At 54.5% G+C, this 24,487-nt stretch overlaps 1 protein-coding gene and 1 pseudogene across 2 annotated transcripts; one reads left to right on the top strand and one right to left on the bottom strand.

The window, feature by feature from the left end:
• Positions 1–1,996: 1,996 nt before the first annotated feature.
• Positions 1,997–4,701, top strand: PHLDA3 (pleckstrin homology like domain family A member 3). 2 transcript variants are annotated; one of them, XM_040985220.1, is made up of 2 exons: positions 1,997–2,737; positions 4,055–4,701. In XM_040985220.1, exon 1 carries the CDS (start codon positions 2,297–2,299, stop codon positions 2,672–2,674), a length of 378 nt encoding a protein of 125 aa, XP_040841154.1. In that variant the 5' UTR covers positions 1,997–2,296; the 3' UTR covers positions 2,675–2,737; positions 4,055–4,701. The 2 variants fall into 2 exon arrangements, with proteins under 2 accessions (XP_040841154.1, XP_040841153.1); XM_040985219.1 differs by having other exon boundaries at positions 1,997–2,744; positions 4,061–4,701.
• A 12,987-nt stretch (positions 4,702–17,688) lies between these two features.
• Positions 17,689–18,998, bottom strand: LOC121160097 (annotated as a pseudogene).
• Between the last annotated feature and the right edge of the window lie 5,489 nt (positions 18,999–24,487).

Here is a 24,487-nt window from a genome sequence, read left to right as displayed (position 1 = left end):
AAAGAGAAAGCAGCCCCACAATGCCCTCCTCTCTTGGTTCTCAGAGCTTTTTCAGCCTTCTGACGGCCTTGCGGGGTCTGAAACTCTCCCAGGTCTGGATACCAGGCCAAACACCCATTCTGTGGAAAGCATTAGTGTATGTCTTAAGCCTCGGTCCTATGGGGTCATATTACTGTGGGGCAGACCTGGGGTTGCCAGGGAGACGCAGTGGTGTTAGGAGCAGGCTGCTCAGTTGTGGAAGACCCTCCTAACAGTAGAGGGTGCCTTGCTATATTTGCTCTTTAACATCTCCAAAGCTGGGGAGCCTCTACCAGCAGCTGGAAGGGTGCAGTGTGGGCAGCTGAGTCCCTGGCCATGTGCACCTAGTGCTAATGGACAGGTAATTCTGGGTCCCGGGCAGCATCCTCAGAGCTGTGTGGTCTCCTCAGGCTGCTGGCCCCTGTGAACCCCATTATTTTCATGATCCTTAAAAAAATTGGCATGAAAGCAGTCCGTGCCTATTGCAAGAAGGTTCCATGAGCACTAGAAGCTCATGCAGTCAGGGATTCATCAGGACCAGAGCAAGCCGCTCAGGGAAGAGCTGGATGAGGAGGAGAGAAAGGAGAGGAGGGGTAGCATGTGATGCCTTAAGGGGTGAGCCTTCAGTCAGGCAGTGGGTTCAGGTGGAGTCTGGAGGCAAGGACAGGAAGGCCGGACAGGGACCACCTGTAGCCTCCTCCCAGCTGCCCCCGCGGATCCTGGGGAAACTAGTTTTGCTTGTCTATCTCGACCAGGTGTGACATTATTCTAGTAAGGAGTTAGGTGTCGTGTGTGTGTGCGTGTGTGTGTGTGAGAGAGACAGAGAGAGAGCTAAAGAGAGCATGCCTACAGGTGAATTTGACAGCTCTCTTCCCCCACACTGTGGCTTGGTACTTTGGCAGGAGGTGCCCTCCTCCTCCAGGGCCCCTCCTGTTTGTTTCTGCTCCTTGGGGATGGATACACAGGATGTGGGGACACAGAGGTCTCATGACTGTCATTACTGTTCATCATCATTCCTGCAACAATCCATTATTAACACATGCATGAATGGGCCCTAGGAGTGTGGGCCTGGAGGGGCTGGCCAGCAGGGACAGCGCAGGGGCCTGGTCACAGGGTCCCCGTCTCCCCTAAGGGAGACACAGAAGAAGGACAGGAGGACCAACACCACTTCAGCTCAGAGAGTTGCCAGGCCTCTCAACTGCCCAAGGAGACCAGGAGTAAGCAACCGCAGGATAAGGAGGTTGTCGCAGCTGGACAACAACAAGGGGCACATGCTGGGGAGTGGTGAAGGAACTGCACCCAGACTTGGACATCACCAGTCCTAGTCAGAAGGGGCTGCTCCTAGTGTGTACCACTGGGAGGACCGTTTCCTCTCCCCTGCTACTATAGTTAGGCTGCTTGACCTCAAAGCAAACTCTCCGGTTCACATTGGTGACTCCACCCAGGTCACCGTTCTGCAGATGGGGTTAGCACTAGGAGGGGGTGAGTCTCTATGCAGGGACAGCTGCGGGAGCCCTCTTGTCCAGCATGGAGGAGATCTGCCCGGGGAAAGAACCCAGAGCTTGGCGGCCGAGGCACAAGCATCAGCTATCTGACGCCCACCAGGCGATCTGTTCCACTGCGCGACTTGCTGGCCAGCCGTGACCTCTGACATCCGCGAGACGCTCTGTCCCCACACTTTCAACGCTAGGCTGGAAGCTGCAGGTGGGTTGGAAGGAGCGGGATGGGGGGCGGGGAGGGGGCGGGCTGTGTTTCCCAGAAGCGAAGGCCGGCGGGCAGGCGGGAGGCCAGGCTGTGGGATTCACGGGCTCTGCGTCCCCGCCCTCCCTGCCCGGCTCCCTGTTGCGGCTCCGCCCCCGGGGCCGGCCCGGGCGGGAGCTGCGCGCCGAGGGAGGGCCGACGGGGCAGGAATGCGCGGCGCTGGAGGCCAGCGGCGGAACATGTAAGGGCACATCCCGCTGAGCTGCCGCCCAGAACGTAGACGGAGCCCTGGCGAGCGGACGAGCAGGCAGCGGAGTGAGCGGGTCGGGAGGCGCGAGGGTACCGGGCAGAGCGCAGCGAGGCCGGTCGAGCAGGACAGACAGGCGGGAGCCGGCTGGAGCGGCGCGGCGGCGACACGCACCGCGCAGGCAGCGGCGTGCGCAGGAGCGCGGCGTGGAAGCCCCGGGCTGTCGGGGCGCACGCCGGCGGACAGGCAAGCCGGGGTCGCGGCGCCTCAGAGCCGCGGAGGGCGCCACGCTCGCCGCAACCTCCCGCGTTGCGGGGACTTAGGGCGCCCATGACGGCGGCGGCTACGGTGCTGAAGGAGGGCGTGCTGGAGAAGCGCAGCAGTGGGCTGCTGCAGCTGTGGAAACGCAAACGCTGCGTGCTCACCGAGCGCGGGCTACAGCTCTTTGAGGCCAAGGGCACCGGCGGCCGGCCCAAGGAGCTGAGCTTTGCGCGCATCAAGGCTGTAGAGTGCGTAGAAAGCACCGGGCGCCACATCTACTTCACGCTGGTGACCGAGGGCGGGGGCGAGATTGACTTCCGCTGCCCCCTAGAAGATCCCGGCTGGAACGCCCAGATCACGCTCGGCCTGGTCAAGTTCAAGAACCAGCAGGCCATCCAGACTGTGCGCGCGCGGCAGAGCCTTGGGACCGGGACTCTCGTGTCCTAACTCGCAGGGCATCCCTTCTTACCTCCGTGCTCGCTGCCACCACTGCTGTGCCCTGGAAGAGACATGCCAGGTAAGCCTTTTCTTTCCTTCCCTCCAAAGCGTCTCACTGTGGGCGATGAAGAGCTAGGCCAGTGGCCACCTGAACAAGGCTTGGATGAAAGGGTCCTGACGGTGTGACCTGGGTGTTGGAGTGGAAGGTGAGAGTCCTGGGAGGGTGATTGGTCCCTGACTCAGATGCAGGTTGTGGGGCCTTTCCCTGTCCCCCTCCCAGGGCTGGGCTCTTGAGCTGCGGCTTGCTGGGAGCTGGAGAGAGGTGGGGTGGGGTGAGTGATGGGGATGGGCCCTTCCACCAGGCTAAGCCCTGACTCAGCCAGCGTGCCCCCCAGGGCAGGGAGCAGAACTGTTGCCTCTCAGCTCCCCAAGTCCAGCCTCAGAGAGAGGTCTTGGCTGCCTTGGGCGGAAGGGCTCCAGCTGCCCATTCTGCACTGGGTTTTGGGCCATGAGGCTGAGCTGTTGGGAGGCCTGGGGAATCAGGGGAAGGGCGAGCCAGGCCGCAGGCTAATCTGCCGCTGCCAAGGGGCTGGGCCTGTCCTCAGCCTGCCCGGGAGTGCCAGCCAAGGCCTTGCTGAGGAGGAGGAGGAGCCAGAGGAGAGGATGGGGCCTGGGGCAGGTGGGTGGGTGATGCCTTAATCTGCCCTGCAGCAGGGCAGGGGTGGGGGCAGGGTGGGTTTGTGGTCAAGAAGGCCCAGAGCAGGACCAGAGTGGAGTCTAGGAGCTTGCTTCTGCAGCCCTGTCCCCTCCACTTCCTCCTAGTGGGACCGGGGAGCCGGCTTCAGGGAGGAGACCCTTGTCTGTGTGTCTCTAGTAGAGACCCATGTCCCTGTCACCCTCGCCGCCGCCTCCTGCACTGCCTCACCCTGTCTTCCCCGTGTCAGCAAGCACAGTCCCAGCCAGCACTGGGCGCCTTTGATCCTCTCTAGCTCCCGCCCATGGTGAGCTGAGGCCCAGCCCAGAGGTTGCTGCCAGTAGGCCCAGGATCTGGTGGATCCTTCAGGGCTGACAGGGCCAGCAGCAAACAGATCCTACTCATCACAGTGGTCTGGGCAGGTGCGGCTGGTGGATTCCATGTCTGGATTCCACCAAGCTATACTTGAAAGGATCCAGCAAAGAAATGTGCTATATACCTGTAGCCCTTTTCTGGTCTTAATTTCCTTATCAACACAACAGAGCATAGCAACTCTACATGTTGTGTGTATTTGGGGCAAGGGACTGGAGCACCCTAGGATTCTGGTCACTGGAAGGGCTGGCGCAAGCCCCCCAGCTCTCAGCAGCTTCTCGGCTATTTCCTCTGCCCTCACTGCCCTGTGTGTTTGCTTTTCTTGCCAGCTTCCCTGTCCACTCTGGCTCTTTGGAGGCTGCATGCGGAGCCCTGGATGTATGGAGGAGACGTTGGAGTCGAAGGAATGGCTGAGGATGAAGATTCAGCCCCTGGCCACTCTCAGGATGTCTCCCAGTGCTGGAGTGAGGGCCTTGTCAGCACAGGCTGCTTCACACATTGCTGCAGAGCTCGCCTCAAGCCCCCTGCCCGCCGCACTCTTGTCACCTCTTCTGCAGGCTCTGGTTAGCCCTGGACCGCGCACTGTGGCCAGAGGAGGACATTCCGCTAGTGGGATGCTAAGCCAAAGCCTTGAGACTATGGAGACCAGCTTGGTGATCAGAGAAAGCACCACCCCCTGAACAGTCTCTGGACTTAACCTTGAGGACGGAGGGAGCTGCTGGGCCTGGGGCCCAGACGGGGGGGGGGGGGTCTTCTGCTGCTTATTAGGTCCTTTTGGGACCCCTCCCACACACCCATATAAACCCTCTCTTTGCACACTTCTGTACCCACCCCTACCCATCTTCCCCACCCCATCCTCCCACTTGCGGTGCTGGGCCCTGGAAGTGGTGGTGGGGTGGGGGAGGGATTCGGCCATTACCATTTCATGCCTATCTGAGAATGAAGAGGCCCGGCACCGGGCAGTAACCATGCTGTGGCTGAATGAATTCTTTGCCCGTGAAGGCCCAGACCTTGGGTCAGTTCTCCCTCCGGCCCTGCTGCCTGGTCCTTGGTGCAATCAGAAGTTTCCAGCTTGGCCAGAGGGAGAAGCTACATCCGCAGTGGACGTGACCCTGGGACTGGAGGACGTGTTGCCTTGGCCTGCTGGGCCCTCAGGGATTCCTCCTTCCAGAAAGTTCTTTGCCCTGTTGTTCACATGTGTGTTTACACATCAGTGAGGGAAGGTTTCGCCATGGGGGAAGCTGAGGTCCGAGTTAGGCAGGAACTGTCCCCGGGGACCCTGTGGCCGTCCCATGCTGTGATCAGCTGCGATGCATTAGTAGAGGGTAGGTCACTGCCGTGTGGCAGAGGACGCCACAGGCTGTGGTCAACTTCAGGGTCTCTGGAAGGAGCAAGGGGACTGAATCTCCCCACCAAAAAAATTTTTTAAAGATTTGTTTATTGGAAAGGCAGAATCACACACATACACACAGATCACACCAGTGGTTCACTTCCTGAATATCAGCTGCAGCTGGGGCTGGACCAGACCAATGTCAGGAGCCAGGAGCTCTGTCCCTCTGCGGGCAGCAGGAACCCCAAGCACTTGGGCTACCGTCTGTTGCCTTCTCTGCCTACTCTGTTCAGGAACACAGCAGCTGGGACCTGAATTGAGACACTGATGTGGGACCTAGTGGATGCCCAACCGCAAAACCCACTGCCTTCCAACAGGTTGAATTCGCTTCAAGACCTTTGTGCTTCTAACTTGTTTGGTTGCAGTTTTGGGGTCTCCTATAAACACGCTCTATTCCATGGCCCAACCCCTCAGTCCTTGGGAACATCTGTGAATAATTCTTTTTGAAGTTTTTTACAAGGGAGAGATCTCCTGCCTGCTGACTTGCTCCCCAGATGTCTGCAACAATGGAGTCATGGGCGCTGGGAATCCTACCTGTATCTGTTTCCTGGGTATCAGGGAGCCCGGTTCTTGAGTCATCACTGCTGGTGCACGTCAGCGGGATGACGGGGCCAGAAGGAGAGCTGGAACCTGACCCCAGAAGCCCCAATACAAACCTGTACCCTGAGCAGCGTCTTAGTTACTATGACATACACCTACGCCTCCGGAACATCCTAGAGTAAGAATTTACAAACACTTGGTTTGTTCCCATGGGTAGCTTGATTCCTGCCATGGCAAAAAGCCTTCTCTCCCACGTCCACCTTAATGCTGTGATCCATTAGTGATGTCTGCCGCAGGCGAAGGAAGGCAGCACTGGGAAGGAGGTGGGTGTGATGGAGGAAAGGTGATTGCCAGCCTCTGGTGCCAGCTGCTTCATGGAGAAGGGTTCTCCACCCGCTGACAAAACAGTTGACATGGAGGAAGTCAGTCATAGAAGCAGTTGGGAGAAGTGGGGGTGGGGCTTGAGGCAGGGTCACCAAAACCTCGTGAGGTGCTGAGAAGGCGTGGTCCTGGAGGAGCCGGAACCTACAAGGGAGATAAGACAAGGCCAGCTGGTGCCCGTGGGGCCAGGGGTGTGCCGGGCAGCACTTCTTCCATGTGGCATTGTGGGGCTCCGGCAAAGGATCCTCCCAAAGGATCCTCTGGGGAGCTTGGCAGTAGGATCCCAGGCAGGGAGAGGTGGCTGGAGGGTGGAAGGGAGATGGATTGTGCTTATTGGCATGCCACACTTTTTTGCCACACTCAGCCTTGTCAGTTCCAATCATGTTTTGGTTTTGCCCAAACAGCTTCGCTTTCTCCCCTTGCTGGAGGAGCTCCAGCTCTGTGGTGAGGTACCCAGGATGGCCTCTGAAAAGGAGTGGGCTCCCAGGGGTTGAGTGCCATTGATGATGGTGGTGGCAATGGATATGTGCAGGAGGGAAACGCTAAACTCGTGTGGCTTTGGAAGCTGCGAGGCCAGAGAGGGCCATGGCTGCCAGTTCTCCCCTTGTCCTGGCAGCCCGGGCCTCACCCCCGCCTGATGAGTGAGTCATGGATGGGAAAATGAGACAGGGCAGGTCTCTGGCCACCCGCCCGCTGGAGTCCCAGGAGATGGGGCGGGGAAGCCAAAGGGAGGAGGGCTGGGCTTATGCTGCTCAGAGCCAGTGGCTTGCTGTGGCAGGAAGGCGCCTGTTGCTGGGGTGAGAGGGCAGCCTGGTGCCAGGAGCCAGCGGGTGAGTCTGGCAAGCCGGAAATGGCAGCAGAAGGAGGGAGGCTCAAGCTGTAGCTCCTGGTGGAGTGTCACCTGGAAGTCCAGTGGGGACACAGACCCTGTGGGCTGATGGCTCACCAAGGCCAAGACTGGCTGGCTGCGGGCCAGCTATCTGAACCTGCAGAGACAGCGTGGGCGTGGGCCTTGCCAGCCTTCTGCTCCGGGCTGTCCCTTGTGGTCCAGAATATAATCCATCCTTCTGAACAAACAGCAATGGATTGCCTGCAGTAGTAAGAGGAGGCACCCTCGGGGCTCTCACTAGTCTCTGTGCCCATTCTCTCCAAGCTGGACCCTCCCCTCTGCTTGCTTGCAAGGCCTCAGTCCAGCACTAGCCTCCTCTGCCTCACACTGCTCGGTCTCCACTCATCTAATGGTTCTTGTGTCATGGGTTCAGTTCTCATGCCACCTCCTCCAAGAAGCCTTCCTTGACTAGCTAGGCTGAGTAACTGCTCCCTCGCTCTCCTATGTGTGTGGCCATACCGCCTCTGTGAGTCACGCTGCATTGCAATCGCTGGTTTATGCATCTGCCTGCCCCACTAGCCAGGCCAGCTCTTGGGCCTGTCTTTTGTCTCATCCTGGGGCCTGCTAGTATCGGGCACGCAGGAGCCTCTCCATCACAGCAATGACAAAAGTCAAGAGCTGTGAGACTATTGAATAACATGATGCTCTGGCAACCCTGTGAGCAAGGTGCTGTGCGCTAGGGAACCAAAGCCCAGAGATGGTGAGAGGCCTGCTCAGAGCCACCCAGCAGCCAGGTAGAGGGGAAGCCAGGAACCAAGCTGCTCCCTGGAAGGTGTTCTCCAACCAACACAAGCAGATCCCTTCTTACTGTGTGTGGTAAGGAGTGAAGGAGGGAGAAGGAAGCCCAGAGGTGAGACAGCAAGGGTCAGCGTGAGAGCAGGGATAGAACGAGGCTTTGGAGAGGAGATGACTAGAGTTTAATTACAGGGAAGGACTCAGGCAGGTGTCCCAGGGCCCCGGGAGGTTCAGCCACACCTGGAAGAGTGAGACCTGGCACTGGGCGTAGCCTGGAGGAGCAGCTGGCCGGCCAGGGGCCTGGGCTCTGGGGGAAGGGATGGTGCCTCAGGGCCCTGGCATTGCCACCCCCTGGCCTCAGCGTCAATATGGTTGCAGCGCTGGTCCCTGAGGCCTGGACACAGTGCTCACTCCTGCCTGGTATAGGGGATTGTCTACCCTCTTGGGGTCACAGTCAGCTCTGCCGGCAGGGACTGAGGCAGCACTCAAGCCTGTTGGCACCTGTGACCTTGCCTCAGGGACTGTTGTTCATCCCTGCCTTCTCAGAGCAGGGAGGAAAGCAAGCTCTGTGGCCTTGGCCTCTGCAGGCTGCTGTGGGCACTTCCAATTCAGATCAGTCCCTTTGCCCTAGAGGCCTTGTTAAACACCTTGGTTATGTTTGCTGTACAGGTGCCAATACCTGTACCCCCCAGACTCTGACCTCTGGGAGCTCATGAAGAATCTGAAATAGTCAGGGCAGGGATGGCAATGAGGGGACTGCACAGCAGGGCCAGGGCTGGGGTGCAGGGGCCTGCAGGACACAGTAAGATGAGGCCATGGTTCTGACCATGAGCTCGGGGTGGGGAGTACTCTGCAGGAGGAAGGTACCTGTGGAAAGGGGAGGTGGGATAGGTGTTTGCACAGATGCTGGGCTGGAGCTGAGTCTGGGGAACATGGCATTGGAACACAGCAAGCTGGGATCAATAGGGCAGCGGGGACCACGTCAAAGCTGTGTTCCACACACATGCACGCATATGTACACACACGTGTCCTTAGAGCAGGTGTGTGGTGCTGTGGTTAAGTCCTTGATAGGGAAGCACACACCCTGCATCCGAGACCCAGGGTTAGGGTCCGCTTGCATCTCCAGCTCCCTGCTAGTGCAGAAAGTGACCTTCAGAGAGCGTCCCTGCCACCCAGGTGGGAGGCCCCGATAAAGTTCTAGGCTCCTGGTTTGGGCCTAGCTACTGAGGGTGTTTGGTGAAAAAGATGGCAGATGGAAAAATCTGTCTCCCTTTCAGATATGTAAACATTGTGCGGGAAACATAATTATGGGTGAAAAGTGTGAAAAGACAGAAAATGTTCAAGACAAGTCTAGTATCACCTCCACATTCCCAGAGACAGGGACGGCATGGATTGCTATCTTGCTGATTTCCTTCTGTGTTTAATTGATGAGGATAGACAAGGGTAGTTCAGAGAGTTCGTGGCAAAGTAGAATTATTATTGGGGCAGGCACCTTGGCATAGCAAGCTAAGCCTCTGTGCCACCAGCATCCCGTATGGGTGCCAGTTTGAGTCCCAGCTGCTCCACTGATAACAACCTGGGAAAGTAGTGGAGGATGGCCCAAGCGCTTGTGCCCCTGCGGTCACTGGAAGATCTGGAAGAAGCTCCTGTATACTGGCTTTGGATCAACTGAGATCTGGCTGTTTCGGCCATTTTGTGGGGGTGAACCAGTGGATGAAAGATCTTTGTCCTGGGCCCGGCAGCGTGACCTAGCAGCTAAAGTCCTCACCTTGAATGCGCCGGATCCCATATGGACACTGGTTCTAATCCTGGCAGTTCCACTTCCCATCCAGCTCCCTGCCTGTGGCCTGGGAAATCAGTCGAGGATGGCCCAAAGCCTCGGGACACTGCACCCATGTGGGAGACCTGGAAGAGGTTCCTGGCTCCTGGCTTCGGATCAGCACATCACTGGCTGTTGCACTCAACTTGGGAGTGAATCATTGGATGGAAGATCTTCCTCTCTGTCTCTCCTCCTCTCTGTATATCTGACTTTGTAATAAAAATAAATACATCTTCAAAAAAAGAGCTTTTTCTTTCCTTATAGTTCTGCCTTTACACTAAAAATACATAAATCTTTGTGTGTTTTCTTTTTTGAATAATAAAATTTTTTTCTGATGTTTATATAGTTGAGCACAGATTAGGTGGGGAGAGTTGAGGAATAAAGAAAGTGGAGAAGACAATTGCCTCCAATCTCCTTTTTTCTTCCTGTACCTGGGGCAAGTAGGGAGAGAAGGAGAGGGGGCTGTTCCTGGGAGCCCAACTACATCACTATCGGGGAATCGGATACTTAAAAACAAAAGCCACATCTGTTTTGATGCAGAAATGTGTTGAACTCTATCATGTTTTTTAAATACACATTTCCCAATAACTCTGGTCACACTTCCTGTCTCGTCTGTCGTTGGATCTTGGTTCTCAGCAAAGCAGTATACTGTTCCATCATCCTTTGTGAGGCCTGCATGGCCTGCATGGTCTTCTAAGTGCCACTAATTTGGCAATTTGGTCCTTTTTTTTTGCAAATTGGCTCTTTTTCACATTCTCTCTGCGACACGTCTCCGAGTGTTTCTTTTGGATAATCAGAAAGCGGACTGGCTGGGTATCCCCATAGGATGGGGGCGGGGTGGGGTGCAAGGAGCACAGTACTTGTAAACGAAGGTTGGTTCTCTGCTCTCTCTTACATGCAGACAGGAGGCTCGGGAGACAGGGAGGCCATGGGAACAGGGCAGTTACGAAGGATGGGGCCCCAGGACCTGCTGGAACTGCAGAGAGGCCTGGGTCTGGGGTCTGCCTGCACGGTAGCCAGTGGTGTGGTTGAAGCAGACTGACTGCACCAGCTCCCTGCCGGGTCTCCTGCTGTTCCTGTGGCTTGGGCACATTATTTGGCAGCCTTGCAATGGGGTTGATCCTACTCTCTAGGAGCCTGGTGGGAATTAATTGAGAATGCTGTAAAGTAGATAAAGCACACAGATAGCGCACCATAAATGTTTGTTATTATAGTTGTGCAATAGTCCTCCCAACCACCTCACTTAGAAAACTGTACGTAATTAGCAACTTAAATTAGTAGCACTTACCCCGAGCTTTTAGCTAACACCAACCCCCAGCCTTCCTGGGTGCTGGCAAGAGTGGAGGCTCAGTGCTAGACTGGCAGGGGCAGACCACAAAATGGTAAAAGCCCAGCGTGCTCAGCCTCCTGACTTGGGGTGGCACCCCTTGCATTATTTCACGTGCTTCCCCATCTCAGAACCTCAGCAAGGTCCCTTTGTTACCAGATTGTGCCACCTGCTAGCACCCCTAACAGTTCCCCTAAGAGACTCCATTGCAGTGACCCAGGGCCTGTCACACACACATACCAAGGCCTCTGCCAGGGACTAGAGAACAAGCAGTCTGACTTGTCTGAGTTCGCCCACCGCACCCTCTGGGACAGGAGGAGGTGTGAGTATGGCTGACGTGGGGAGCCCTGAGCTGGCTGCTCCTTGTGTGGGGTGGGCCTCCGTGTTAATCAAGTCAGCTGCAGAAAGAGGCTCCCGAGCACTGCTAATCACACCTGACCCCCGTGGTTAGGGCTGCATGTTCAGCTATTGGAGCAGGGGGAGAGCAAAGCTGCTTCCCATAGCTGCTTGCAAACACATCTTGGACATTCTCACAGCCTGGGTGGTCCCCGCCCTCACTCCAGGCCCTGCCCCCTAGCAAGGGACCCTCCCTGCAGGTGTCTGCAGGACCACTGCTCCCTGCCTCCACTTTCAAGCCCCAGGCGCATGTGACCTCATTGTATTGTTTGGTTGTTTCGTTCTTCCTTCCTTTTCTTTTCCTTTTTCTTTTTTTTTAAAGAAAAACTTTTTTAAAATTGAGAGATGGAGAGACAGACCCCAGGGAGAGCTGGTATGTACTGGTTAATTTCCCAAAGATCCTCAAGTGCCGTGGGAAAAGGAAACTAGGGGCTGGGAACTCAGCCCAGGCCTCCCACTCACATGGGGAGCAGGAACCCCAGTTTATTTGAGCCATCGCAGTTGCTTCCCAAGGTGTGCATTAGCAGGACGTTGGGGTCAGGAGGCGGAGCCGCCATGGAACCCAGGTGCTCCCAATGCTGAGAGCAGGTGTTGAGCTGCTAAGCACTTGGCTTGCCCCTTCATCTGATCAGAGCAGCCCTGGGGTTTTGGTGGAGCTGGGAGGAGTCCTGATAGCTGCCGATGGCAAACCCAAGGCTCAGGGAAGCCAAGTGTCCCATCCTGTGACTCAGCTCGGTGGCCCTGTTGCAGCATCTGGCCTGTAAGTGGAAAGGCACCTGTCCCCATGCTGGGCTTTCTGCTCTAGGCTGTGGTGCACAGACACTTCGGCCAGCTTGGAGCTTAGAAGGGGGCGGTCTCCCTGCTTTCCCTCCCTGGCCTCTGTGGGGTGGCCGGGGACTCTGTCAACTGCTTCTTTTCACTGCTGTGCTGTGATGATTTTCAACAGAAAATTACCAGGGGTGCCAGGGAGATGCTGCAGGACCTGGGTGTGGCCTGGCTTTGCCCAATGGCTCCTGAGTCCCTGGTTTGGAGCTAAGAGCTCTTCTGCTAGCTCTGTGGGGAGAGGGCTGCTCTGTCCTGCCCCTTAATCCTTCCCACTGCTCCATCTCTACCTGGCTGCTGCCAGGCTCCTGTGCCCCTTTGCTTAGCTGCTTCTGCGCCTGGGCAGAGCAAGGCTGCAGGAAGGGATTGAAAAGCCTCCTGAGGCATTGCTCTAGCTTGAAAGGTGCACGAGGGCACACCCTGCTATCCCTGGTGGTGCCCACATTTGAATCCTCAGGCCAGTGACTGGCCTCGAGTTGGTGGGGCGGTGAGCGTTAGCTTGTACACTTAAGTGGTGTGTGCACTATATTGAGGGCTAGTGTTTTTGCTAGGCTCCTGGGAATGATTGGCACACTGGAGACTGATAGAAGCTGGAAGAACTCCAACCTGTGTGTAGGCTTGTGGGGTGCATGGAAAGGGTGCCTGGGCAGCTCTCAGCAGCTGTGCTGCCAGCCTGGGTCTGGAGGGCAGCACTCGTGGGTCCTCATTCAGGCTGGACTGCTCCCAGCTTCTTGACCTTAGGCAAGTCCCTGCTTGAGGGGCCTGGCTTGTAAAACAGAGGCCTTGCAGTAGACCAGATCCAGTGGATGGCCAGCTTATTCTGGGTGTTTGGTCAAAGTATGGAATCAAGGGGAGGTGTTTAATGCAGAAGTTAAGACGCCACTTGGGGTATGCTGTGTTGGAGAGCCTGGCTCACATCACAGCTCCACTTCCTGTTCTAACTTCCTCCCACACTCTGGGAGACAACAGGTGATAATTTAAGCACTTGAATCCCTACCCCCTGGACTGACCTCTGGGCACCTGACTTCAGTCTGGCCCAGGTCTGCTTGTTACAGGCATTTGAGAAGGGAACCAGAGAATGGAAGATCTCTCTCTCTCTCAAAACAGGAGCCAAGAACATCATCAAGGTCTCCCACATGTGTGGCAGGGGCCAAAATCATTGAGGCAGCACCTGTTTCCTCCAAGTGCATTAGTAGGAAGCTGTATCAGAAGCAAAGTGGCAAGGCCTGACAACCAGGCACTTGGGTGTGGAATGCAGGCATCCTAGGCAGCCATTGAACCACAGTATCTCTGTCCGTCATGCTGTTCAGTGGATCCCATATGCATGGTTGCATTCCCTGGAGAAGGGGCCACCATGGGGTGCTTGGCCTTTGCCATGCTCTTGCTATCTGAGCCTGTTTTTTTTTTTTTTTAAAGATTTATTTTTATTATTTTTTCATTGGAAAGGCGGATATACAGAGGGGAGAGACAGAGAGGAAGATCTTCCGTCCGATGATTGCTGATCCAAAGCCAGGAGCCTCTTCCGGGTCTCCCACGCGGGCGCAGGGTCCCAAAGCTTTGGGCCGTCCTCGACTGCTTTCCCGGGCCACAGGCAGGGAGCTGGAAGGGAAGCGGGGCTGCCGGGATAGAACCGGCGCCCATATGGGATCCCAGGCGTGCAAGGCGAGGACCTTAACCACTGCGCCACCGCGCCGGGCCCTATCTGAGCCTGTTTTGTGTATAACAGGAGCTATCATCCTCCTTCTGTCCAGGAAGGGAATGGAAATAAGGCTGGAATTGCAAGCTGAGGGTGAACTAAGAGAAAAGCATGCATGTGCACACACATACAGGACACAAATACATGTACAAGCACACACATACACAGATATATACACATATACATGCTAACACATACATATATACATAGACACCAACACACATGCACAACTGGGCATTCATACATACACACTCACATATATATACAAACACATGCACAGGTATGCATACATACACATGATCTCTCTATCACACACACACACACACACACACACACACACACACACAACACCCTGACCTCCTCCTGTCTGCTCGCTGGGGCAGGGCCGCCTCTTCTGCTTAGCTTTCCCACGGGACTCCTGGAGCCTATTCTTGCTTGACCTGCAAGTCCCCAGCTACTCCCTTGAGGCTCAGTTCTGGAGTCAGGTGGATGTGTAGACCCTAGACTTCCTCCTACCCGGAAGTGATCTCTGTGGTCCCAGGAAGTATCAGCCCTTCGCTTGCCCTACCTCAAGAGGGCCTGGCCTGCACCCTGCTTCTGGGCGTGCAGTGGGAGGGACTGTCACCTCTGAGATGCTCATTCCTACATGCACCCTTGCTCACTTCCATGAAGAAAACTGGCATGTTGGGAAGGTCCTGTTGGCCAGGAGCTGAGGGTAACCTCTTATCCTAGCAAGAACCGTGTGAGTTTGAAAGCAGGTCAATTCTCAGCTGAGCCTTCAGGTAATCCCGGCATTGGAGCTGTGAGATCCCACTGCAGGTTAGGCATCTAACACTTAGTCACACAGCGACACATAGCTAAAGTAGACACCTTCTCCTGGAGTCCTATTCAGGATTTCCTTCTTACCCATAGAACCCAGAGCCCTGTCCTGTAGCCGGTCACACTCTCTGCCTGGCATAGCTCTGAGTCACTTGTCTGCCCCCTCTCTAGGTTGGGACCTTGTTGTATTCTTGTGTCTGTCTTGAGTACCTGATACACTGGGTTCATCCAATGCCAAGAGCTTGAGATGCTAGAATCTCTATGTCCCACTGCCCTCCCCACCTCTCTCCAGGATCAGCAGTTTGCCCTGAGAAAGGGGCAGCGTGCAGGGCACCCTGAGATCACTGACTATGGGGTCTGGGAGAGGGCCAGGTTCCACAGAGAGGCAGCTTAGGGCTGTGCCTAGTGAGCTTGGAGTCGCAGAAAGCCACAGGGAAGAGCTAGGCCCTAGCTCCTCTCCTATGGACAGCATACGTTTTCCAGCCCCGGGCACCTTCAGTCCCTGCCACAGGACATCCTTGGCTGCTCGTGGGAGTCATCCTGTGCCAGGAGAGGTGGATGCCTCCATCGGGAGCTCTGACATCTGATGCAGCACACGTGCTGAGGCTAGCCCCAAGGAGCCTTGCTCTCCTCCAGCCACTCTCCTGGGGGCCAGGACAGTGGATCAGCTCCTGTGGCTGCTGGGAGCAAGAGCAGCAGCATAGGCCCTGAAAGTGGACATTCATTCTCACGCAGTGCTGGGGGCCCAAGGCTAGGGATTGAGTCTTTGGGCAGAAATCAAAATGGTAGTCAAGACACGCTCTGTCCGGGCTCTGGATGGGCCTTGGCTGGAGGTGTCCAACCTTGCAGAGGCCAGGAAGGGTGGGGTTGAGGTAACCCTTCCTCCCCCATACAGCTGGCCCAGGACCAGGCAGGAAGGGCGGTGTCCGGGGTGCACAGCCTCCTCTTGGGTCATCACCGACATTCAAAAGGCCTTTGTTTTAAGCCAGACAATTCCAGCTCAGGATGGATCCCGGGCCAGCTGGAAGCAGCAGCCAGGCCCCTGAACGGCTTTCTGGGCTCTTTCCTCAGTGGGCTGGGCAGGTCTGTAGAGTGGAGGCTTCGTCCTGTTTTGACAGATAGCCGTAGATTCCCTGGATGTGATCTGAGGGTGCTGGGAGGAAGTCCTCCATGGTGACTTTCCTTCCTCACTCTTCTGTCTCTGTCACAGCTCTGTTGGTACAGATGCATGGGATAGGGTTCTTGGTGCAAAATGAATTCTGACATGAGAGAGAGAGAGACAGCAGTGGTCAGCAAGGCAGTGAGCATCATTTGATGGGGCAGGACATTCCTTGCAGCAGATGGGATGTCAGACAGAATCAGAGAGACTGGTCATTCAGACAGGGAAAAGACAAGGAGATGCGATTTCATGCAGAGAATGTACGTCCTGGGCCAGGAGAGAGCTGAGTGTGCAGAGTTGTACTATACTAAGGGAATGGGCTCCAGTTTCTTCTTCCTCTCCTCCTAAAGGGTTTGCTAGGTGTGAAATAAGAACAGTTCCTTCCAAGCTTTTATTAGCAGTGCCATCAGCCTGGGGAGCCCGTATGGCACAGGGAGAAAGCTGGCAGCACCTGTGAAGTTATGGGTTCCGGGCAGGACTTTGCCTTGTAAATTACAGGGCTGCTTCCCAGGGGAGCTTAGTTTTCCTCAGGCTCCTCTCACACAGCAGGCACATCTCTAACCTTCTACCAGCTCCAGGGAAGTCATGTTGATGTGAGGGGTGCTCAGCAAAGTCAGGGCGTGGCACTCCTCAGAATCCTCAGTGGCCCCGATGGACCATGGGGCCTGGGAGTGAATTTTCACTGGACTTTCATAGCCACTGTCTCATTTCCATTTCCCCACGGCCTAGGGGCAGAGATGACTCTGATTCAGGCTCACTTTTAGGGACGTGCTCAAAACTGCACAGCAATGGTGTGAGAGCTAGGATCAGAGCCCAGGGCTGGGAAGCAAAATTGTTTTGATTTGGGGCCAGCTCTGGGGCATAATGGGTAATACTGTCACCTGCACTGCTGGCATCCTAGCCAGCTTCATACTGATGGGCCTGGTAAAGGGTGAACAATGCTCCAGCTGCTTGGGCCTCTGCATCATGTGCGAGGTCAAGAAGAACCTCCTGGCTCCTGGCTTCAGCTTGACCCAGCCCAATTCTGGCTACTGGGGCCATTTGTGGAGTGAGACAGTTGATGGAGGAGTTCTCTACCTGTTTTTGTTTCTCTCTCTCCCTCTCTGTTTAAAATATAGATTGATTGGGCCCGGCGCGGTGGCGCAAGTGGTTAAAGTCCTCGCCTTGCACGCCCGGGATCCCATATGGCCCGGGAAAGCAGTCGAGGACGGCCCAAAGCTTTGGGACCCTGCACCCGGGTGGGAAACCCGGAAGAGGCTCCTGGCTTCGGATTGGCATAGTATCGGCCGTTGCACTCACTTGGGGAGTGAATCATCGGACGGAAGATCTTCCTCTCTGTCTCTCCTCTCTGTATATCCGCCTTTCCAATAAAAATAAAATCTTTAAAAAATATATATAGATTGATTTACACCTAACAATTGCACACATATATGGGATTTAGTGTGATATTTCAAGAAACGTATTCAGGGACTAGTATTATGGCTTAGCAGGTAAAGCCTCTGCCTGCAATGCCAGCATCCCATAGGGATACTGCTAATGTGCTTGGAAAAGCAGATGGTCCAAATGCCTGTGTTCTTGCTACCCAAGTGGGAGACCCAGAAGAAGCTCCTGGCTCCTGGCTTTGATTTGGCCCAGTCCTAGTCATTTCCAATGTCTGAGAACCAGTGGATGGAAGATTTCTCTGTCTCTCCCTCTCTCTCTGCCTTTCAAATATCTAAAAAAAAATTTGTTTTAATTTCTAACAATCTTTACATAATTAATTAGGGCTCAAAGGTTCAAGGGCTACAGGAAAGTGGGTAAGATTATTATTTCCACTTTTTTTTTCTGTACCTGGGGAAACATTTTTTAAAAATGTTTACTTCTTTTTATATGAAAAAGAGATTTTTCAAAAATAATATTTAAGTTTATTGTCTCATTGAAGGGCTGACGCAAGCTAAGAGCTTAGGTATCATTTATAAATATAGACAGTTCTTTCTTTTATACTTCACAGGTCACGGAGTTCCACCGGGCCCCGGACAGGCAGCAGGTCTGTGTGAACCTTGCCCCTCACACCCGTCGCACCCTCGGTATCATCATTATCCCTGCATCCCCTTGCACACACTTCTCTCCGTGCTCCCTTGACTCCATCCGGGCAAATCTCTGTGCTTCGGTCACTCGCTCTGTCAGCATCACAACCTCGTCATCTTGTGCGGGGAAGGCAGGCAGCTTCTTCCCAATCAGGTGCTCTATGCGCTGGAACAGCTCCACATCAAACTGAGTGACAAAGGTGATAGACTTTCCAGAATGTCCAGCTCCAGCTGCTTGGCCTACTTGGTGGCTGCAATCCTTGGACTGAGTAGGAATCTCAAAGTCGACAACGACATCCACATGAGGTATGTCCAAATCCTGGCTTGCAATGTCAGTGGCTAGAAGAATGGAACAAGCTTTTGCCTTAAACTTCTTAAAGGGTTCTAGGCTCTTGCTCTGACTCACCTGTCCCTGGAGGAGGGGGGGCGGTGGCAGTGAATCCAAGATTTTGGAGTAACAGAGCTGTTCTCTGAGTGTTGTTACAGGGGCTGCAGAGTATCATAAAGGGGTTTCCAGTCAAATCATTTAGAATATAAACCAGGTAGGTATCGTTGAATTTAGAGGGAATGAAAAGATAATACTGCTGCAATTCTCAACCGTTTGTGGTTTGGAGGAAACAGCACACTTCACAGGATTTCACAGGTACCCGCTGAAGCTTTTGCACCTTCTTGGTCATGGTGGCAGAGAAGAGAAATGCTTTCCGATCCCAGGGCATCACTTTGAGGATCTTGTCCACCTCTTTCTCAAAATCCATGTTCAGTATTCAATGACCAAGTGTTTGAGAGCTCTCAGGTTGAAACCTTTTGTATTTTCCAAGTGGTCAATTCATCTCCCAAGAGTTGCTATCACTACATGCTGTTTTTTCGCCAGGTACTGGGACATTGAATCAATTCCACCTACAATCACAGCGCAGTGCACCCCGATAGAGGACCCCAGGGCTTCAAACTGCTCGGATATCTGAGAGGCCAGATCATGGGTTGGGGTGAGAACCAGGGCAAATAAACACCACAGTGCCTCCAACAGCGCATTCCAAATGGGCAGAGCCAGGCCCAGTGAGATCTCGACCTTATAAAGCCAAGGGAATCACTTCCATCTGGATCTTGGTGGGCTTTGTCCAGCCCAACTGGTTGCAGGCTTCACACAAGACACGCCCAGATCCTTAAATGTTTTAGTTTCCTCCTCTTCCACTGCCGCCAACTTGAGGCCTTCGGCCGGAGAATCATGCATGCTCTTTGGTTGCTACCATCTTGTTCGCCAACTCTGGAAGTGCAAACCAGACTTTATAGAGAGAAGGAGAGGTCTTCTATCCACTGGCTCACTCCTCAAATGGCTGCAATGGCCAGAGCTGAACCAATCTGAAACCAGGAGCCAGGAGCTCCCTTCAGGTCTCCCTTATGGGTACAGGGAGCTCCCAGGGTGTTGCACCATCATTTGCTGCTTTTCCAGGCCATTGGCAGGGAGCTGGGTGGGAAGTGGAGTAGCTGGGACTCCAACAGTGCTCATATGGGATGCTGGCATTGCCACTGTAGCAGAAGCCTGCTCTACCATGGTGCTGGCTTCCTGTGAGTTCTTCTTAAAAGATGTTTTTCTCTTAATCTAGAGTTACCAGGGGATTGTTTTAGGAATTGAGAGGATCAGTAGGTAGGAAAGAAAAGTGAGGAGGAAGCTACAAGCATAAGATACATTCTTTGTGGTGAAGGCTAAAAAAGACTTTTCTGATAGAAAGAGGAACTGAGGGACTAAGCATTTAGTGAGTGGCTTGTAGAAGTTGAATGTTCAAGACATGGATGGATGAGATTAGAAGGGATTTATTTTAAAGGTAGCCCTTATCTCAGAAGTCCAGATAACTGGATGACTAGATTCTTGTTCCAAGATGTATTTAATCATCCTAAGTAATGGGTTCCTATCCTGGGGCCACGCGCTAACCCTTTATAAGGATTTCCTGTGTTTTTATAACCGACCCAAGGCAAGAACTTTGTGTCTGGAGGAAGAGTCTCACGTTTTCTTGCTGTGGAGAGTTGAGTCTTAGCATGATCTGCCTCTTAAATACTTGCGTGCTCACCTGAACTGATCGGATCTAGCTCACAGCATTGGGTCAAGTGCTCAGATTGAACAGTCTGATCCTTTTATTCTGAACGGCTCCTTTACATCGCTGACAGTTTCTTTCAAGTTCTAAACTGAGCCTTTTGGCTTTCAGGCTTCCGGTTGGATTCCTGGAATTCTCAAAATTCCCCACTTGGAGAGCTACTAGCTGAGTTCATTGCGGTTGTATAAAAGGCACAAGTGAAGTTGCAAAATGATGGCAAACTTCTGTTGTACTTACATATCGTCTGATACGTTGTGCTTCAGGGTCTTTGGAACGTAGGACAGGAGGAGACCCCCCGGCCGGCCCTCCTGGCTTTAGAGGAGCTGATCCTACGTGTTAGATTGGTTGTATGACGGTGAGGGTAACGAATTGGGTGCTCTGTCCCTTGTTCCCAGCATTTGACCACAAGCCAGGTGGGTGCTGAGACAGGGGGCTGGCTGCCCTTGCCCTTGCAACCCTGTGCTTGCTCCTCCTTCCGTCCCTTGCAGGTGCCTGGCTCATTCCAGTGCTAAGAGTTAACTCCCTGAGGGAAGGAATGTGATCCACATAGGGGTTGAGGTGTTGCCCCTGTAGGGAATAGGTACTCTTAGGGAGGGGACCCGCATGAGGGACAGGAAGCTGCCTGACAGACACGTGAGAGGCACGAGCACTGGTCTTCAAGCTACAACCTACTGCTGAGACCAAGAAAAAAAAAAGATAAACAGGTACTTTAATCTGGCTCAAGCGGGCGGTCTCAGCCAGCAGGCCAGAGTATTACAGGGGTGCTGACAAGGGTTCAGGCAAGGTGGACATGAAGTGGTTAGGCATTTCCAAACAGAGGGCCCAGGCAACAGAGAGAAAAACTTCCAAAAAGAGACTTAGGGATGATCCAAGATTTGTTTATGTGGTTACATGGCAGTACTACTTCAGTCTGGACACTCCTGGGTGTTCCACAGCTGAAGCACCAGGACATGGTGGTGATCCAGAAGCCCAGAGAAGGCTTTCAGTGAAGTGTGGGTGAGAATCCAGGAGCTGAAAGACCTGCTCCCTCTTCTCGAGACTTGGGGTCTCAGCCAACATCCTCAACTTCCCAGTAGAACCTGGCCTTGGTGAAGGCAAAGCACAGCTCATCTACCAGGAAACCCAGTGTTGGGGGGCTCATCCTCATCTTCTCCTTGTTCCCTGACCCTGGGAAGAGAGGGCTAGTCCCAGAGGGGCCCCGGGCCACATTATTAGTCTCTGCTCCCACAACCCATATTGGTGTCTTTCTAATAGGTTGTAGACTCCTGGGAAGGGACGGCAGCGCATCCCCTCAATCAGGGTTTTCAAGAGCCAGTCAGTGCCGTCTACTTTCAAACAGAGCGCAGAACAGTTTCATCCTGGGAAAAGCAACCATGACCATGGCTTCCACACAGGGGCTGATGAGCCAGGTCCTCCAAAGCAGGCGGGCCTCGGACAGGCCAATGGCTGCCAAAGGGCACGTGGCTGCCACGTTCCAAAGACGAACCACGTTCATCTTTGAGATGAGATCCCGCTTCTTGGATAAACACCAAACCAACTCCATAGCCAGGTTGGACCAGTTGGGGATTTCTGGCCCCAAACTGGGTCATGGAGACCCTAGGGGCTGTTCCTCCTTGGCCTTGTAGCTTCTGCTCTCTTCTTGTTCTCACTGGATCATGTGCCTGAATCCGCCCTAGTGTAGACACAAGAATGTCCAAGCAACTGTCTTCCCCTCAACAAAGGAGCAAGGGGGTCGAGCTGGGGCGGGGCTCTGAAGAAGATGGAGGATCGGGACCAAGTTTTCCAGAAGGGGAAGGGGTAGTCATGTTGGTGTACAAGAGGGCTGGCCAGGTCAGAGCTAGCCTGCTCACCCTGACCTGACTCTGAGGGGCATGTCTGCCCTCCCCCAAGCCACAACAGAAAGACAATAGGGACAGGATCGACAGTGCCAGGCTACCAGGCGGGACAAGGGGCCCTTGTGTGGGCCCAAGCTTCAGATCCTGCCCCACCCACCCTGGCCATGGAGGGTGATCGGAAGTTGAGATCCTGAGGGGGTGGGAGAGGGAGGCTGGGGTCACCTGAAGGTCTCCAGGAAACCAGGAAGGCCTGGTGGTCTGAGTCTCTGGATGGGCAGTGGGTCAACGGATGGCTCAGGGTGGCTCCCTGGGCAGCTTGAGGAATGCCATCCTTGGAGCAGAGAGGAAGGGAGGTGCTGAGGCTTTCAGACCTTGCTTATTTGATCTTTGCCACACTCCCATGGGTTATAAACGCGAGAGCCAATGACTGCCCATTTTCTAGATGAGAAAACAGTGGTTCAAAGAGATGAAGGCGTCACCCCAGGCCACCCAGAGAGCCCGAGTAAGCTCGCGGGTTTGCACCTGCCCCGGGGTGGGGTGGGAGGTGGGAGGGGAGCAGCAAGCAGGCTGCAGAACTTTCCACAAGATTCTGGGTGGGGAAGGTCATCAGGAGGGTGGTCTTCCCGCTTTGCCTTCCCCACCTGTGGCATCCACTTTCCTGCCAGGGTAGCTCCTCTGGGGGGACACCAGCCCAGCCTGCAGCATTCCAGGGAAGGGAGTTGTGGCCCAGGAGGGAAGCTGGGTCAAGAAGGCATAGGGGACCCGCCGCCCGCCCAAATCTACTCAGCCTTTCCTTGAAATTCCACCCGGCCTGGGCGTTGGGCGGAAGCCCGGAATGCGCTGCGTCTGAACAATTTGTCTTTCATGGCGCATGTGTATCAATCACCTCATTGTTCCTCTCGCCTTTTCCTGGACCACTTGGGGGCTGGCAGAGGCGCTGGCTGGTGCGGGAGTGTGGGGAGCCCAAGAGAGGGACGCCCCCTGGTGGCTCAGCTGCAAGGCCCACCCATCTGTCCCAGGGAGCTTCTCAGGGTGAGCCCTGTTCTCTGTTCCCATCCAGGGCTCCTAGGTGGGAGAAGAAGGAAGAAGCCTGGGATCTGAGACAGCGCACATGCGCGGATCAGGCATGTCATGGAGGCAAGGGTGTGACCGTGAGAAAAGCCACGGTCCACACGGAGTCGGTCCACACAAGGAGTCGGTTCGGGTTCATGCCCCCAACACCTGTCTGGCCTTAGGGAATTCAGCAAGCTCTGTGGGCCTCAGGGCTTGACCCATAAACTAGATGAGGGCTCAGAGACCAGGCTCTGGGCTCTGGTACCTGCTGGTGGGGTGCGGGGTGTTTGCCAAGATAGGCTTCACTCTCACTCTGTAAAATGGATACACTGTTACAGCTCTGAGGGTCCCACAATGGCTAATGAACGCCCCCATAAACACACTGCAAGGCTGAAGCCTGATCTGATGAAGACAATGTTACCACCAAGCTTGTGGGAGCCTTCCTGTTCCTGAGCCTTGGTGGTCACTGCAGCTTTGTGGGTGTCCTGGGGACAGCAAATTACACCTGTGTTATCGCTTCTCATCACTTCTCACAGCGGGCACCACCTGGCACTCTCCTGATGCTCAGAGCCTGATGTGGGGAGGTGCTGCCTGGAGGGACCCCCCCTCCCCCTGCCGTCCCGCCTCCAATGTGCCTGTGCCTGGGGCTCACAGCAGCGTGGACAAGCCAGGTTCTGATGACTCAGGCCAGCCAGCTCTGGGCCAACAGGATCCCATTTGATCCTTGCTGCAGCTACATGGTGGTGCGTCACAGTTGCCATTTACAGGGAAACTAGGTCTGTGGGAACTCGGACATGACCCAAGTCAGCCGTGTGGGCAGCACCGGACTCCCGCTGCTGCAGACTCCCAGATGGTAGACAGAGCGGTGGGTGACTGGGAAGCACTGCCCAGCACCAGGGCCCCAGCTGCTCACTACGGTCCTCTCACCTCCCTGACCACCTGTAGTCCCTACAGAGTCTGCCCCACTGTCACTGGTGACTTTTCTCTTTCTTTTTATTTAAAGTTTATTTCTTTTCACTAGAAAGGCAAAGCCACAGAGAGGAGAGAACAGAAAAAGATCATCAATCCACTGGTGCACTACCAAAACATTCACAACAGTCAGAACTAAACTAATCCAAAGCCAGGAACCAGGAGCTTCTTCCAGATCTCTCATGCAGGTGCAGGGTCCCAAGGCTTTGGGCCATCCTCCATTGCTTTCCCAGCCATAAGCAGTGAGCTGGGTGGGAAGAGGGGCAGCCAGGACCTGAACCGACACCCATATGGTATGCTGGCACTTGGAGGTGGAGGATTAGATAGTTGAGCTCTTATGCCAATCCTCACCAGTGGCCTTTCTAAGAATTAGGCCTTTGAGACCAGCGCAGTAGCCTAGCAGCTAAAGTCCTCGCATGCACCGGGGTCGATATGGGCACTGGTTCTAATCCCAGTGGCCCTACTTCCCATCCAGCTCCCTGTTTGTGGCCTGGGAAAGCAGTGGAGGCTGGCTCAAAGCCTTGGGACCCTGCACGCATGTGGGAGATCCCAAAGAAGCTTCTGGCTCCTGGCTTCAGGTTGGCTGAGATCCGGCTGTTGCGACCACTTAGGGAGTCAATCAGCAGACAGATGATCTTCCTCTCTGTTTCTCCTCCTGTCTGTATATCTGACCTTCCAATAATAAATAAACAAATCTTTTTATTTTTTTAAATTTTTTAATTTTTTTAAAATATTTATTATTTTAACAATCTTTACATGGTTAATTTGCGCAT

Source organism: Ochotona curzoniae, unplaced genomic scaffold (assembly GCF_017591425.1).
Source record: "Ochotona curzoniae isolate NIBS_2020 unplaced genomic scaffold, NIBS_Ocur_1.0 contig_430, whole genome shotgun sequence".
Taxonomy (NCBI): Eukaryota; Metazoa; Chordata; class Mammalia; order Lagomorpha; family Ochotonidae; genus Ochotona; species Ochotona curzoniae.
This window is presented reverse-complemented; position numbering and strand designations above follow the sequence as displayed.

Coding starts and splice junctions, on each gene's coding strand:
- PHLDA3 (XM_040985220.1), top strand. CDS start 2,297: ATGACGGCGGCGGCTACGGTGCTGAAGGAGGGCGTGCTGGAGAAGCGC.